Below are 15,480 nucleotides of genomic sequence, written 5' to 3' on the forward strand. Positions count from 1 at the left end.
ATCCGTAGCACTAAAGTCATTGCAGCAAAATGGCTGGCCTTTATAGTTCAGTCTAAGTGCCCTTTAATTATCGCTCCCCGAGGCCCGCAGGGCCTCTGCTGCGTTCCACTTCACAGTTCTTAACAGCGCCACACCCACATTGGGCGGGCGCCACTGAATTTCTGGTTTGGGGCGCACAAACAGCGTTGCACGACGAAACGACGTCATAAGCTGCATGCGCAGCTGAGCGGGCGCAAACACTTTGCGCCGGCGCTAAATGTCAACTGAAGTTGGGCGTAGGCGCAGATCGGCCTGCGCCCGGGCGCTAAGTGCCTAGCGCTCGAAATCTACCCCTCTTATGGCGCTAACGGCTGGCGAACGCAACTGAATTTCTAGGCCAAAGCCTTCAGGCTTGTCTTTTTAACACTAGACCTTTTAGAATTATTATTTCGCATATTTTTCCAGCTTGACTCTCGTACTTAAAGCAGTTTGACAGTGTTTGCTTCCAACCGTAAGTAACTGAAGCAGCACCTAGGCAGCGTTATCGACTGGCACATTGTACATTGCGCTTTACACGCTTTGGGCTTCATCCAAAACTTTAGCCTCACTCTGTGTGCTCAACCTGATGGTCAGAAATGTTCCATTCACCTTACCTTCACTCCAGCTGTTATGCTGCAGCTGATGCAATTTAAAAATGCACTTAGTTATTTGATTTTAGAAGGTCTGATAGAACACAAAAAGGCTGTACTGATTTTAAAGGATTTGGTACACCTAGTTATATGGGTAATTGGGTGCTGATGTGTGCTAAAACCTGGGTAAATCACTAGTATAATATTTAAAGACTGTTCTGAAGGTGAATCTGTTTTAAATGTGATTAAATTAATATTGAACATTATAAAATCTATAACTGTAGTTTGAGGAATTTTTCCTTTAGAGTATATACTTACTATCTTGTGTACTGGAGAATTGCTCAGCTCCTGTTAATGGAGTCTTAAGTCTTCTCAAAATGTGATTGAAGATTCCGGTTTAGGCTAAACCAGACACATTTTGCATTCCCTTTGAGAACATGTTTATTTCAATTTTCTCCACTCTTCTTCTGAAGGTGATGTATGGCTCCTTTCGTGCTGGCAGCCCTCTTGATACCTCACCAAGTAGCCATGTTTAAGCCAAGACAGTGGTGCTGGACCCATGACACTTCTCGCTTGCTGGCCATATATGTGCACCTTTCTGGCAATGATCCCTAGATGGAAAGCCAGCTTTTTTCCTCCCTAGCCTAGAAGCATGGAGGTGCATTGTAGCACTCCAAAGCTACATGCTGCACAGAACAAAATTGCACATGGAGCTGTAGAATTAGGAAGGCAAATGGAGTGTTGGCCCTTATTGCAAAGGGAATGGAGTATAAAAGTAGGGAAGTCCTGTTACAACTGTACAGGGTGTTGGTGAGACCACACCTGGAGTACTGCGTACAGTTTTGGTCTCCTTATTTAAGGAAGGATATACTTGCATTGGAGGCAGTTCAGAGAAGGTTCACGAGGTTGATTCCGGAGATGAAGGGGTTGTCTTATGAAGAAAGGTTGAGCAGGTTGGGCCTATACTCACTGGAGTTTAGAAGAATGAGAGGGGATCTTATTGAAACATATAAGATTCTGAAGGGGCTTGACAGGGTAGATGTAGAGAGGATGTTTCCCCTCATGGGGGAATCTAGAACTGGGGGCATAATTTCAGAATAAGGGGGCACCCATTTAAATCGAAAATGAGGATGAATTTCTTCTCTCAGAGGGTGGTGAATGTTTGGAATTCTCTTCCCCAGAGACCTGTGGAGGCTGGGTCATTGAATATATTTAAGGTGGAGATAGACAGATTTTTGAAAGGTAAGGGAGTCAAGGGTTATGGGGAGCGGGCAGGGAAGTGGTGGAGTTGAGGCCAAGATCAGATCAGCCATGATCTTATTGAATGGCGGAGCAGGCTCGAGGGGCCAGATGACCTACTCCTGCTCCTACGTCTTATGTTCTTATGTACTAATGTGGCTTTTGTTTTATCCCTAGGTAATGGAATACCAACCAGGGGGTGACCTGCTGGCACTCCTGAATCGTTATGATGATCAGTTTGATGAGAGTATGGCCCAGTTTTATTTGGCTGAGTTAGTTCTGGCCATTCATAGTGTTCACCAGATGGGTTACATTCATAGGTGAGCAATTGTATAGGATACTAGAATCATGGATCAGTAGGAACGGTGCTAGTATGCAGGGAGACCACAGGTTGGTGGCAGATATGGGGACAAAATGGACCAAACTGAATCTCCCTTCGTGGGGTGTTTCTTGCCTATGGAAGGTGGCAGAATACCGCCATCAGACCTTGTCTCAGGCTTTAACTGTCAATCAAATCTATTAAACAGTAATTAAACAAGCAAATGGAAGCATAATCTCCCCTTTTTTAGAGTAGTTTTTAAGCTTATCCACTCCTTGTAATAATTGCTTTTCACTTCTATCCTATAATTAGCTTTCATACATGGTGGTCTTTTTTACTTTTTCCAAATTAACTGTCTTTGATAATCAAACAAACTCTCTTTTTAAAATAAAACCAAAAACGCTGATTAAAAACCTGTGACGCAGTCACCAAGACCTTGTGAATCTAAGTAATTAACTGTTAATTTAGCTAAGAGATGTCAATCAAATGCTTTTCAAAAAATTGCAGAGAGTTTGTATTTGAATTGAATGGCTTGGGATGTCTCATGTCCCTGTGTTTCAGACAAACCAATTGATTATTGTACCCAAATGAGCTGGAATATTCCATTGTGAGTGAAGTTGGATTTCACGCCTTCTGTACTATGACAGAATTAAAGAAGACAATACCATGTTAAACCTTGATACGTAAAGTGCTTCATTTTTGACACCAGGGTCTACAATGAGCAGTGAGGCTAGGTGACTAATGACAAATATTCACATTGTCAGTTTTACATTTGAAATATTATCATTTTTAATATTTTGTACATACTCTGAATGTGAAGTACCTTGCCTCTGGTGGGGAGAAAGGTTTCCTTTAAAGATAACTGAAACAAGGCCTTTTATGTGGGGTACACTAGTATATATCCTTTCTGGGAGGTGGCAAGGTTTGTGGTCCCTTTGAGGAAGCCACAAGGAAAAGTTGATCGTCAACACCTTTCTTTGATATAATGTCTTTAGTGTAGTAAGAACAGACCAAGACACTTCAGAGGTTACAACAGACAACAGCAGATTGGGGGGGGGGTACAACTGGAACTGAAGAGCCAGTTTTCGAGGAGGAGTTTGAAGGTGTGGTGAGAGGTGTTCCACAACTGAATATAGATCGATGTACGTACTGCTTTCCATAATGCAAATTGTAACAATAAGGATGATATGTTATATTTCTGGGGTTTCCTGTACCTTTTTTATTCTAGATATTTTTGGTAAAATCCATAGCATGCCTGGAATAACTGACAGAACCTTTGTCATTTAAAATTATTTCAGCTACTGGTTCCATTCCACATCTTCACAAGATCCTATTTTGTTATTTTCTATTAGAATGAGGAGCGAGTTAAGCTTAACTGCTGTAAAACAATATATTGCCATACTGCTACTATTTGCTTGTGCTATTACTGTTTAATAAACTGTTAGGTGTTGTAATTTGACTTTGTTGTTGGACTATACACATTTATTTTTAACATTGCAGTTTGTAAGATGTAAACTTTACTCTGAGCTGAACACACATGTCTGCAATGAAATTTTCAAACTGCTAATAGATCTGCCGTGGCATTGTTCCTGCCGAGTTGGAGAATATACTGTCCAGGAGCAGTATACTGTACCATGTAATGTACAATGCAGCTGTGTGCAAACTGTCTCAGTTACACACTACTCACTGACCCCAAACTGTCTCAGTTACACACTACTCACTGACCCCAAACTGTCTCAGTTACACACTACTCACTGACCCCAAACTGTCTCAGTTACACACTACTCACTGACCCCAAACTGTCTCAGTTACACACTACTCACTGACCCAAACTGTCTCAGTTACACACTACTCACTGACCCAAACTGTCTCAGTTACACACTACTCACTGACCCCAAACTGTCTCAGTTACACACTACTCACTGACCCCAAACTGTCTCAGTTACACACTACTCACTGACCCCAAACTGTCTCAGTTACACACTACTCACTGACCCAAACTGTCTCAGTTACACACTACTCACTGACCCCAAACTGTCTCAGTTACACACTACTCACTGACACAAACTGTCTCAGTTACACACTACTCACTGACCCCAAACTGTCTCAGTTACACACTACTCACTGACCCCAAACTGTCTCAGTTACACACTACTCACTGACCCCAAACTGTCTCAGTTACACACTACTCACTGACCCCAAACTGTCTCAGTTACACACTACTCACTGACCCCAAACTGTCTCAGTTACACACTACTCACTGACCCCAAACTGTCTCAGTTACACACTACTCACTGACCCCAAACTGTCTCAGTTACACACTACTCACTGACCCCAAACTGTCTCAGTTACACACTACTCACTGACCCCCACAAATCTGCCTTCCCTTGCCCTCTTAATTGCTCTTGCACCACCTTCCAGATTCTCAGAAGTACCCTCCCAAATCTTCCCATGTCCCACACCTCCCTCATGGATTCCATCCTCCTCCACCCTTCTCCAACAACACTTGCACTCGACCAAGCCATCTATGTCTCTTCTCTCCCCAGTTCCTCCCATTCCCCACTGCTGCCTTCTGAGAAAACTGCTAGTATTGAATACCTGCCTAACTGTGACCTTGCAACTAGTTTTGCGTTCCTTAAAGTGATGCGCTTTTACTAAGACAAACACTATAAACTGCTTTGTAACCAGTTTTTGGGGGGCATATCCTCAAATGTGGCTACAATGCTTTATTTCCATAGGTAATCTTCCTCCCAGTACTTCCAAGACCACCTTCCCTGTGGACCCACACATCTAGAACCATCAAGCCCTCCCTCTACCCACCCCTCCACTAGATCTTGCTACCCCATTCCCACTGCTCCCAAGCAACTTGTCCCTTTTCCCCCCACCCCCTTCCTGTGCTTGCAGCGCCTGCAATCCCCTCCCAGGCCCATGCATCTCCCCACTGTTCCCACACCAATGACACATGCTCCCAGACCCTGCCCTCACCACGGCCACATCCCATTCTATTGCACCACTGCCACACCCATGGACCCTCCCTTCCCTAATGCTATCAGATGCCAGCAACACTTTGCTTGTGTTAGATCCCACTACCAGTGCTCCTGGAACCCACAACTACTCTCCCAAACCATGTGGCCATCTTACACCCCACACTCACTGGTACTGCTATATACAGTACAATCTGGAACATTTTCCCTACCATCTACCTTTTATTTTGATTTTTGTAAAGGTAAGGGATAAAGTTAACTGCATAGATAAATAACCATATAATTATAATCAAGGCCACCAATTTACAATTTCCATGATCCAGTAATGTGGATATAATCAAATTATTTTGAGGCTGAAAATACTGCTAAACTGCCCCCCTCCTAATAATTGAAATTGCATTTTTTTATTATCACCATAAATCAGTGTGCCAATATAGTTAATACCAGGGCATTCTGATCATCAGACTTGGTTCCGTGTCCTCCACTACTGAAATAAGACTAACTCCAATGAAGAATATTGCAGAGGTGGGTTTCTTTAAAATGTTTCTGGTACTAGGCTCCTGTGCTGGCTATGTACTTCCCCATGCTGCTGGCTTATTAATGTGCTCTGCTTAGAGATAACCCAAGAGACCAATTTCCAGATGGTGTCAATATTGCACAATTGGTGACCCTGGTTAATGTAGATAAATTAGAATACAGCTCCCTCAGGGGAATTGTCTTCAGATGAGCTTAATTGTGCACAGTACCAGGTCAGATGGAAGGAAGGTGTGACTTGCCACATTTAGACAGCAGGGTTGTTACCAAAGTCCAGCTGAGCTTGGCAGTCAAAAATGGCTTGATGCCTCTATAGGTGCCTGATACAAGACCTCGTGAGATTTCTACACTTCAGAGTGATGGTACAGTAGTCTCCAGATACACTTCCCCTTCATTAACTGCTGAGAAGTGTACTGAGCAAGTAAGTCTAATCATTGTTAAATAGATGGAGATTATGTTTTAAAAGAACAACATCGCTGACCATGCAGCACCCCCTGAGTAACTGCCCTGGAGTGTCAACCCAGGTTATGTGCTCAAGTGCTGGACTGGGGCTTGAATCCACAGTCTGCTGACTCGGAGAAGAAGAGTATGCTATCAATCAGCTAAGCTGACACTTTTTTATGTGGAGCTCTAAAATCGCCCATTAATAACAATAATCCTTAAATTGCATAGTGGTATTTCTAGTATTGTCATTTGAAGGAGTGATTGATTTGTTTCTTTCTCCTCTCAGAGATATCAAACCTGAGAATATCCTTATTGACCGAACAGGACATATTAAACTGGCAGATTTTGGATCAGCAGCCAAATTGACAGCAAACAAAACGGTATGGTAAAGACCCCAGAATGCTCCAACTAGTCTGTATGTCGATACTGCACCCTGTTGGGACCAAGCATTTATATGCAAGTACTGCAATTTGATTGCATGTAGATTGGTGCAGTGTGATGTACTAAATCGTGAAATGCTGTATGGGGGTGGATGGCAAGTGCTGTGAATTGAATACTGGCACCGAGTACTGCTGTGTAATTAAGCAGTATTGAGGTTTTCCCAGCTCTTGGGTGTCCACTGTATGGGAAGGGCACTGATTTGCATTATTGCCTGTTAGTGGCTTGTGTAGAGTGTAGGGACACAAAGCGGCAAGTCTCCTGGGGTTAGGAAATTTATAGTACACTTTTAAAGTTCTTGCAAGATGGAAGTTTTTATAAACAAAGTTTTGCTTTTTGACTGGTAAATACAAGCAACGAACCAGAGAGCACAACTGATACAGCAACAACATTCTTTAATGAAAGCAGTCCAAAGATTAACATTATTATCTTTAAAATTCAGCTGTATCAGGTGGAATAATATGTTGCTGTTAACAGCCAATAATTGTGACTATAAGATGGAGCAGAAAATAAGCACAAACTTTAAATGTACAGGGCTGATCAGCTTGAGGCATCACTATCTCTGCCCAAGAGACAGGATCCTATAACCGTTAGGGACAGAAGGCAGGAAATGAGGGAAACTGAGTGCTGAGCTTTACAGAGGATGCAGGAGGATAAGTTGGGATGGGGTTGAGGAAAAACATAAAAAAACACCAAGCAAATTTAGCCTCTTGGAAATGACAGCTGCACTCTTTCTTAAAATCTAGGGGAAGGCTCTAAGCATTTACCTTCCATTTCCCCAGGGTTGTTGATAACACCGGCAGTCTTGATCACTAGAAAGACTACCATTTTCAAACAAAATGTGGAAGGAATTGTCACATTCAGATGTAATTCATATGAATCTATTGCTCCTTCTACCTTCATGTGTACATTCTTGCTCTCTCCTTAACTTATTTTCAGTGAGGATGGAGTGTACACTAGGTTAGAGCACTTATTTCACCCAGTGATCTGGGTTTGAGGTTTGGATCCAGCAGTTAGATAGCTAATTTAAATCCAGCCAATATCAGGCCAAACCCTCGTGGGTACCCATGATTTGGTACAAGCAGACAATCTTGGAGGTAACAAGCAAGATTGGTGTCTAAAATGCAAACATCTAGTGCAATAGGGCTATTGTGCAGCTGGGGTGAAAGGCACATCGATGAGATAGAGTAGAATAAGCTTTTTCCTGCATCTAACCTATGCTTTGCATTAATTCTGCAAGTTGAAAGTAGAAAAGAATGCTTAATTCCCCAGCATTGAGATCTCTCCCCTTTATTGACCCTAAAAGAAATTGTAAATTTGACAGTGTTGCTATCAGTAGTGCACCTCAGGGGCAGCAAAACAGATTACTGACCCCACAAAGCAACAGGTGTAAACCCAGGTTACCAAAAGGGAGAATTGCAAGTCCCTTTTTAGAGGTTTTCTATGTTGTGATATTCTATCCACACGCACGTCCTGTTTGCTGCAGAGTGTATATATTATACAAAATCTTTCTTGGGGGGCTTCTGAGGGGGATTGACAGGGTAGATGCTGAGAGGTTGTTTCCCCTGGCTGGGGAATCTAGAACTTGAGGGCATAGTCTCAGGATAAGGGGTTGGCCATTTAAGACTGAGATGAGGAATTTCTACAATCTGAGGGTTGTGAATTTTTGAAATTCTCTACCCCAACGGGCTGTGGATGCTGAATCATTGAGTATATTCAAGGCTGAGATGGATAGATTTTTGGAGTCTAGGGGAATCAAGGGTTACGGGCGGGAAAGTGGAGCTGAGGTTGAAGATCAGCCATGATCTTATTGAATAGCGGAGCAGGCTCAAGGGGCCGTATGGTTTACACCTGCTCCTAATTCTTGTGTTCCAACAATTGGTCAAAATAATGTAAATTGGGAATTCAAACTGCTTGATGATGATTCGGATATAAAAAGGAATTGGTATAGATTTGATTTGAGCAATCGAACTAATTTCATATATGAATGAGGAATCCAACTGTTGCAAAAACTGCTATTCTTTGCTCCTCTAGGAGGATGGGAGACAGCATATGAGAAAGGGCTTCTAGGTATCAAGTATTTCTTGATTTGAGATGACGTAGACATATTGCTAGACTTCCACCTATTGATTGTAAATAGAAACTCTAGCCCGTTTCTCCCCCTCCTCCCCAACTTGGTCCTCTTTCACAACAATGTTATTCAAATGCCATTTTTCAGTGAGTTAGTTTGAGGCCACATGGCAATCAATGTCTAAGAATTAATGAAGAGGTCCATTTTGGGGTCCATTGGAGCATTACAAGGAAGATCTTTGTCAATTGTGATGGCCTTGAATGATTCTGCCAGAGCTCCAATACACCTACACTCTGGAGGCACTTTCTCTTCACAAAACATTACAATTTTGATTTATTGTTAAGTTCTGGGGATTGTACTTTCAATATAAAACTGTTACCATCTAGTTAAGTCCCCACTCTTGAAGTAATCCTGATATTCTCTCAAAGGAAAGGGGTCAGGGGAATTTGGCATGTTTTGGGACATGGGTCTACACAGCATCTTGCAGTTTCTGGAGAGGCATCAGTCTACTCTCATGACAATGAAATAAAATCTTCAAAGTGTTAATTTTAATTAGAATCTCTAGATACAGCATTTCCTGATAAACTGGAGCCCCTAAGGTCCTCTTCCTGACAATGACATGTAGTTCTTCAGTTTTCTGTACTTCTTGAGACAAAATTGGCTTTGTCCTATTATCTCCTCTATTAACTGAGGAAAGGGCAGCATCAAATGCCACATTGTACAGATCCGTATTTTTCACTGTTGGTTTCTGGAAAGGCGTGGAACCTGTCAGATCCAAACATATTGGACCCAGATACTGAACTATATTAAATCTGTTGGGACCACCATTGAGCTCCAAGCTGCTTCACTTGTAGCTGCTAGTGGGAAATCTCATTGTCCTCCAAGAACAGTCTTCATGCCCCACATTGTAGGTATGTGGTACCAGGTGGAACATATTTCATAAGATTATTGTTAATCAAGTATCTTCAGTCCACATTTGAAAGAATGACTGGTGTCATGTAGGTTGTCCTCGGGTATGATTTTAAAATTACCATATAAAATTTAAAGTCATCTTTTCAAAATGACGTTAAGTTGGGCTATTTAAAATAACTGGGCTTGCCGCAGCTGTTCTACTGCAGCCATTTTGATCTTTTGGAGTTAGGGAAGCGGTAGTGAAATGTGTCTCTGGAAGATGCAGTGATGATGGATTGGTTTTCACCATCTTGCATGTCTGATTGCTTGTTCCAACTCTTGATCCAAATGTTTTCAGTATGATTTAAAAAAAAAAAAGTGATACTGTTCTGGTGCGGCTGATCAATGCTGTTGGATGATGTAGGTTGAATCTCTTACAGATACATTACACAATGCCAATTAACTAGCTGCAGCATTAAACTATCTACCTCTCGGTAGTTTTTACAATACTGAAGGGTGAAAAGAACACTACTACCCAGTTATAAACTCTAGTTATGTAGTTTTATATGTTTTAATATACATATTTTCCTTTGTCTCTCTAACAGGTCAGCTCAAAGCTACCAGTTGGTACACCAGATTTCATGGCTCCTGAAGTACTGACTGTGATGAATGGGGATGGGTGTTCTTCATATGGTGTGGAGTGTGACTGGTGGTCTCTGGGAGTGATTGCTTATGAAATGATTTATGGGAAGTCTCCATTTGTTGAGGGAACATCAGCCAAAACCATCAGCAACATCAGGAACTTCCAGGTTTGTACATCTGTAGGGTCATTCAGCACTGCATTTAGTGTTTTGGGTATGGTTTACTTTTTGACAATTTAAAAACAATTGATTTTAAAGGCTTTGTATTTCAATAGGTCGCACTGTTTGAGTGCTGCTAAAGTGTCTCTTGTAGAAGGCCTGATGACACAGTGGGTTTGGTCAGAAGAGTCACGTTCTGAGAGTATGTTGCTAGCTCACACATGACATGGGACTAATGCATTTTGAGGGTGGGGGATGAGGAAAGAAACATTTATTTTTAAATAACTAACAAAATTTGTCAATTCATTCCCATAGCTTGCTTCCTATAGTGATGAGGGTGAGCTTAACCTGTCAATGGGAGAATTACAAGGAAAAATGACCTTGAATTTTCTTTGTGCCTCCTTTTAGGGGCCAGTTTTCTTCCTCTGTTTGCAACAGATTCTACCTCATCTTTGTGTTGATAAAAATTTACATGTTTCTTAATAATGTTTCTGTAAGCTGTAAACGCTGACTTCTTGTTTCCAGATAAAACATTGCTTGAAATACAAAAGCAAAGTACTGCAGATGCTGGAAATCTGGAAAAAAACAGAAAATGCTGAAAATACTGACAAAAGATCGTCAACCTGAAAAGTTAGCTCTGTTTCTCTCTCCACAGATGTTGCCTGACTTGCTGAGTATTTCCAGCATTTTCTGTTTTTATTGCTTGAAATGCATTCTTTGCATTAGATGGCCACTCTCATGTTCATGCCACATTAGGCTTCAGTGCAAAATGCTGCAGATTACTCCATCTGCCTCCATTTTCCATTGAGTGTGCACACACAAGACCCTGTAAATGCAAAGTGGTCTTCCAGAAAGGTATAGCTGCTAGGGTAGGGGTGAGTTCTGCCAGGTAGAAGTAACTTGGTCATTGATCTAACTTCATCCCACCAGACCTATACCAGGGCAGTTTGTTGTTTGCAGATCCTTTGATTTGCATCCTGCTTGTCCGACATCCAGTATTGGATGAGCAGAAATTTCCTCCAATTAAATATTGGGAAGTCCGAAGCCATTGTCTTCGGTCCCCGCCACAAACTCTGTACCCTAGCCACTGATTTTAAGAGTTTTTTTGAAGATGTAACTAGCAGTTTAGATAAAGGGGAACCAGTAAATGTACAAGAGTAAGGGAAGTCTTGCTGCAATTGTGCAGGGCTTTGGTGAGGCCACACCTGGAGTATTGTGTACAGTTTTGGTCTACGTACCTGAGGAAGGATATACTTGCCTTTGAGGGGGTGCAACAAAGGTTCACTAGATTGATTCCTGGGATGAGAGGGTTGTCCTATGAGGAGAGATTCATTAAAATGGGCCAACACTTTCTGGTGTTTAGAAGAATGAAAGGTGATATCAAAGAAGCATACAAGATTCTGAGCGGGCTTGACAGGGTAGATGCTGAGAGGCGGTTTCCCCTGGCTGGAGAGTCTAGAACCAGGGGTCACAATCTCAGGATAAGGGGTCGGCCATTTAAGGCTGAGCCGAGGAGGAATTTCTTCACTCAGAGGGTTGTGAATCTGTGGAATTCTCTGCCCCAGTGGGCTGTGGATGCTCAGTCGTGAGTATATTCAAGACTGAGATCGCGAGATTTTAGGACACTAAGGGATATGGGGATCGGGCTGAAAAGTGGAGTTGCGGTCGAAAATCAGCCATGATCTTATGGAATGGCGGAACAAACTCGAGGGGCTGTATGGCCTACTCCTGCTCTTATTTCTATTGTTCTTAGGTTCTTCATGACTCCATTCCCCCTTCCTGGCCACTGTCTGTCTGAGGTTGAACTAGACTTCCAAAAGTAATTTGGTAAAGTTCCATACAAAAGGCTACAGGTTAAGCACACTGCTGTAGGGATTCAATGTAAACTTTGGGAATGGATAAAAATCTGACTGAAAAAGGTTGAAAACAACAATCACTGGTACTTCAGGGTGAGGTGAAATTCTTCATTGGGTGCTCCATGCCTCAGTGTTGGAGCCAATACTGCCTTTAATTTACATAAATTACTTGGATTCAGAAACCCAATGCTAATTTTCAGGTGATCCTAAACTATAGGCTGATTTAGAGGGTCTGCGCTCCATTCCTGGGAGGAACTAGAACTACAGAGGGACTGGAAATTAAAAACAGAAGAAAAAGGGTGAGAAAGTTGGCATAAATGCTTTGACTAGAGACATTGGTTTCTACTGATCTGAGTGATCCTTTCTTTTGATCTGAATGGGATAAAGAGACGTGTAGTGGTCACTTGGTTTCCTGAGAAGTAATTTCTCTTGATCAGGAGGGTTGGTTCATTCACTGGGATGTTTTACTGCTAACAGACTTTAATTACATGTTACTGCATCCATGCTGTTCTCTTATTGCAGAGAGCTCTGAAATTTCCAGAGGAGCCTAAAGCTAGTAAGGAGTTTCTAGATCTGGTGCAAAGTCTGCTGTGTGAGGCAAAGGAGCGTTTGAACTATGAAGGACTCATCTGCCATCCATTTTTTACGAACATCAACTGGAACAATATCAGGCACAGTAAGTTATTCCTATTGAATGGTGTGTGTCCTCACTGTCAAGAAGTTGTGTGACAATGTAGTTGCGTACACTGACCAAATTCATTTTTTTATTCTGGAGCATTTACGAAGAATTAATAATATTAAGTGGGAGATTTGCATAATGATTTTGACACTGTGCTGGCCAAGGAGCTACAGTAATGCATTTGATATTCCGCCAACAAAATTTCATGAATAATTAAACTTTTTTCTGTGGGTGTGATTGATAATTTCCTTGCTCATTGCATGTAGTCTTGTAAAAAAAATCCTGCTCTCACACCTAACTTCGATTCTCTCTCTGTCGCAACCTTTTTTCTTCTAAAGTCATTGCTACTCTCTTGAATCTCTTAAACTCCAAATATACAGTCCTACGAGCTCTTAATCCTCGCTGTGTTAAAATTGCGCTCGCGCTCTTTGCCTCCCTCTCTCACAAGGGTACATTTATTGCCCATCCCTAGTTGCCCTGAGAAGATGGCGGTGAACATTTTCCTTGAATCGATGCAGTTCTTGTGGGGATGGAATCTCAAAATGGTGTTAGGTAGGGCATTTCCAGATATTGACCCAGTGACTGAAGGAATGTCCAAGCCATAATACTGTGTGATTTGGAAGGGAACCTGAAGGTGATGTTGTTCCCACAACATTGCTACTCTGTCCTTCTCCGCACAGGGTAGGGAGGCATTGGTGAAGTAACCATGGTGAGTTGCTTCATTGCATCTTTTAGATATTGTTCCAGTTGATTATTGCACAGTGTTTGATTCCATTTGCATATCCTCACATAATGAAACAGCCATGCACGCATGCAGCAAGACCTGGACAACATTCAGGCTTGGGTTGATAAATGTTAAGTAACCTTTGCACCACACAAGTCCCAGGCAATGAGTATCTCCAACAGGAGAGAGTCTAACCACTTCCCCATGACATTCAATGGCATTACCATCGTCTAATACCCCACTATCAATATCCTGAGGGGTCACCATTGACCAGAAACTTAACTGGACCAGCCACACAAATACTGTGGCTACAAGAGCAGGTCAGAAGCTGGGAATTCTGCGGCGAGTGACTCTCTTCCTAACTCCACAAAGCCTTTCCCCCATCTACAAGGCACAAGTCAGGAGTGTGATGGAATACTCTCCACTTGCTGGACGAGTGCAGCTCCAACAACACTCAAGAAGCTCGACACCATCCAGGAGAAAGCAGCCCGCTGGATTGGCACCCCATCCACCACCTTAAACATTCACTCCCTCCATTACTGGCGCACCGTGGCTGCCGTGTGTACCCTACAAGATGCGCTGCAGCAACTCACCAATGCTTCTTCAACAGTACCTCCCAAACCCACGACCTCTACCATAAGGACATAAGAAATAGGAGCAGGGGTAGGTCATACGGCCCCTCGAGCCTGCTCCGCCATTTAATAAGATCATGGCTGATCATTGACATCAACTCCACTTTCCTGCCCGATCTCCATGTCCCTTGTTTCCCTCGAGTCCAAAAATCTATCTATCTCAGCCTTGAATATATTCAAAGACTCGGCATTCACAGACCCCTGGGACAGAGAATTCCAAAGATTCACAACCCTCTGAGTGAAGTAATTCCTCCTCATCTCGGTCTTAAATGGGCGACCCCTTATCCTGTGACTATGTCCCCTAGTTCTAGACACTCTAGCCAGGGGAAACAACCTCTCAGCATCTACCCTGTCAATCCCCTTCACAATCTTGAATGTTTCAATGACATCACCTCTCGTTCTTGTTAGATCCGCGTATCTTAATGTTGTGTCCTTCAATAATCAGACAAAAGACTGCAGGGAACGATCAACAGGTGTTTACTGAATGAGGGTTCAAACTGCAACTGACTGTACAGATCACTACTCAGGGTTTATATACAGGTGTGGTCACTGCCGGTACTACAGGATACAGGAGCTGTAAAAAGTAGTTCTCCCCCTTAAAGGTACATACATTACAATTCCTCCCCTTTTAGATTAACAGTACCATAACACTCATTTAACAATTAAATATCAAACTAATTACAATTAACACTTTTAACATGCAACATTAACTGAAAATAGTCTATTTATAAATTCAGTCTTTGGGGAGGCTTCCTGATTCTTTCTGGATAACGCCTTTCCCGAGTGTCTCGCTCTTGGTGCGGAGGCGATTCTAACACCCTGTCGTCAGTTGATTCATCAGCTTCCAATGCTATTGTTTCTGAGGTAGATGCGACCTGTACGTCGGGTTCCTCACCAGGTACGTATGGCCGAGACATGGGGTTGACTCGTTCCTGTGACTCTAGGATCTGGTCAGCATGGCGTCTCACAATGTTCCCCCCAATATCCACTGTGTACATTAGTGGCCCCTGCCGTGTGCATATCGTTCCTGGTTGCCATTTCTCTGTTCGGTAGTCGCGGGCCAAGACTGGTTGCCCTACATTGAAGCTCCTTGTCGGCTTCTCATTGATGTGCTGGAATTGCTTACTCTTAACATCTCTTCGTACATTTGGTCTGAGCAAATCCAGACGAGATCTCAACCTTCGGTTAAAGAACATCATGGCCGGGGCCTGGTTGGTGACTGCATGTGTCGCATTTCTGTAGGCTAACAGGAAATTGTCCA

General features: G+C 42.6%; 1 protein-coding gene across 4 annotated transcripts in view; it reads left to right on the plus strand.

Annotated features, from left to right (window-relative positions):
* cita (citron rho-interacting serine/threonine kinase a) overlaps nucleotides 1-15,480 on the plus strand; it is a 311,435-nt gene that overhangs the window by 50,658 nt on the left and 245,297 nt on the right. For all 4 annotated transcript variants that reach the window (XM_085961882.1, XM_085961879.1, XM_085961880.1 and 1 more), the window contains exons 6-9: nucleotides 2,025-2,167; nucleotides 6,415-6,508; nucleotides 10,134-10,337; nucleotides 12,707-12,860. In XM_085961882.1, coding sequence (XP_085818008.1) covers nucleotides 2,025-2,167; nucleotides 6,415-6,508; nucleotides 10,134-10,337; nucleotides 12,707-12,860 — 595 coding nt within the window. The remainder of the gene's footprint in view (nucleotides 1-2,024; nucleotides 2,168-6,414; nucleotides 6,509-10,133; nucleotides 10,338-12,706; nucleotides 12,861-15,480) is intronic.

This window comes from Somniosus microcephalus, chromosome 19, assembly GCF_052327205.1.
Source record: "Somniosus microcephalus isolate GS21.2 chromosome 19, FLI_Smic_1.0, whole genome shotgun sequence".
NCBI lineage: Eukaryota > Metazoa > Chordata > Chondrichthyes > Squaliformes > Somniosidae > Somniosus > Somniosus microcephalus.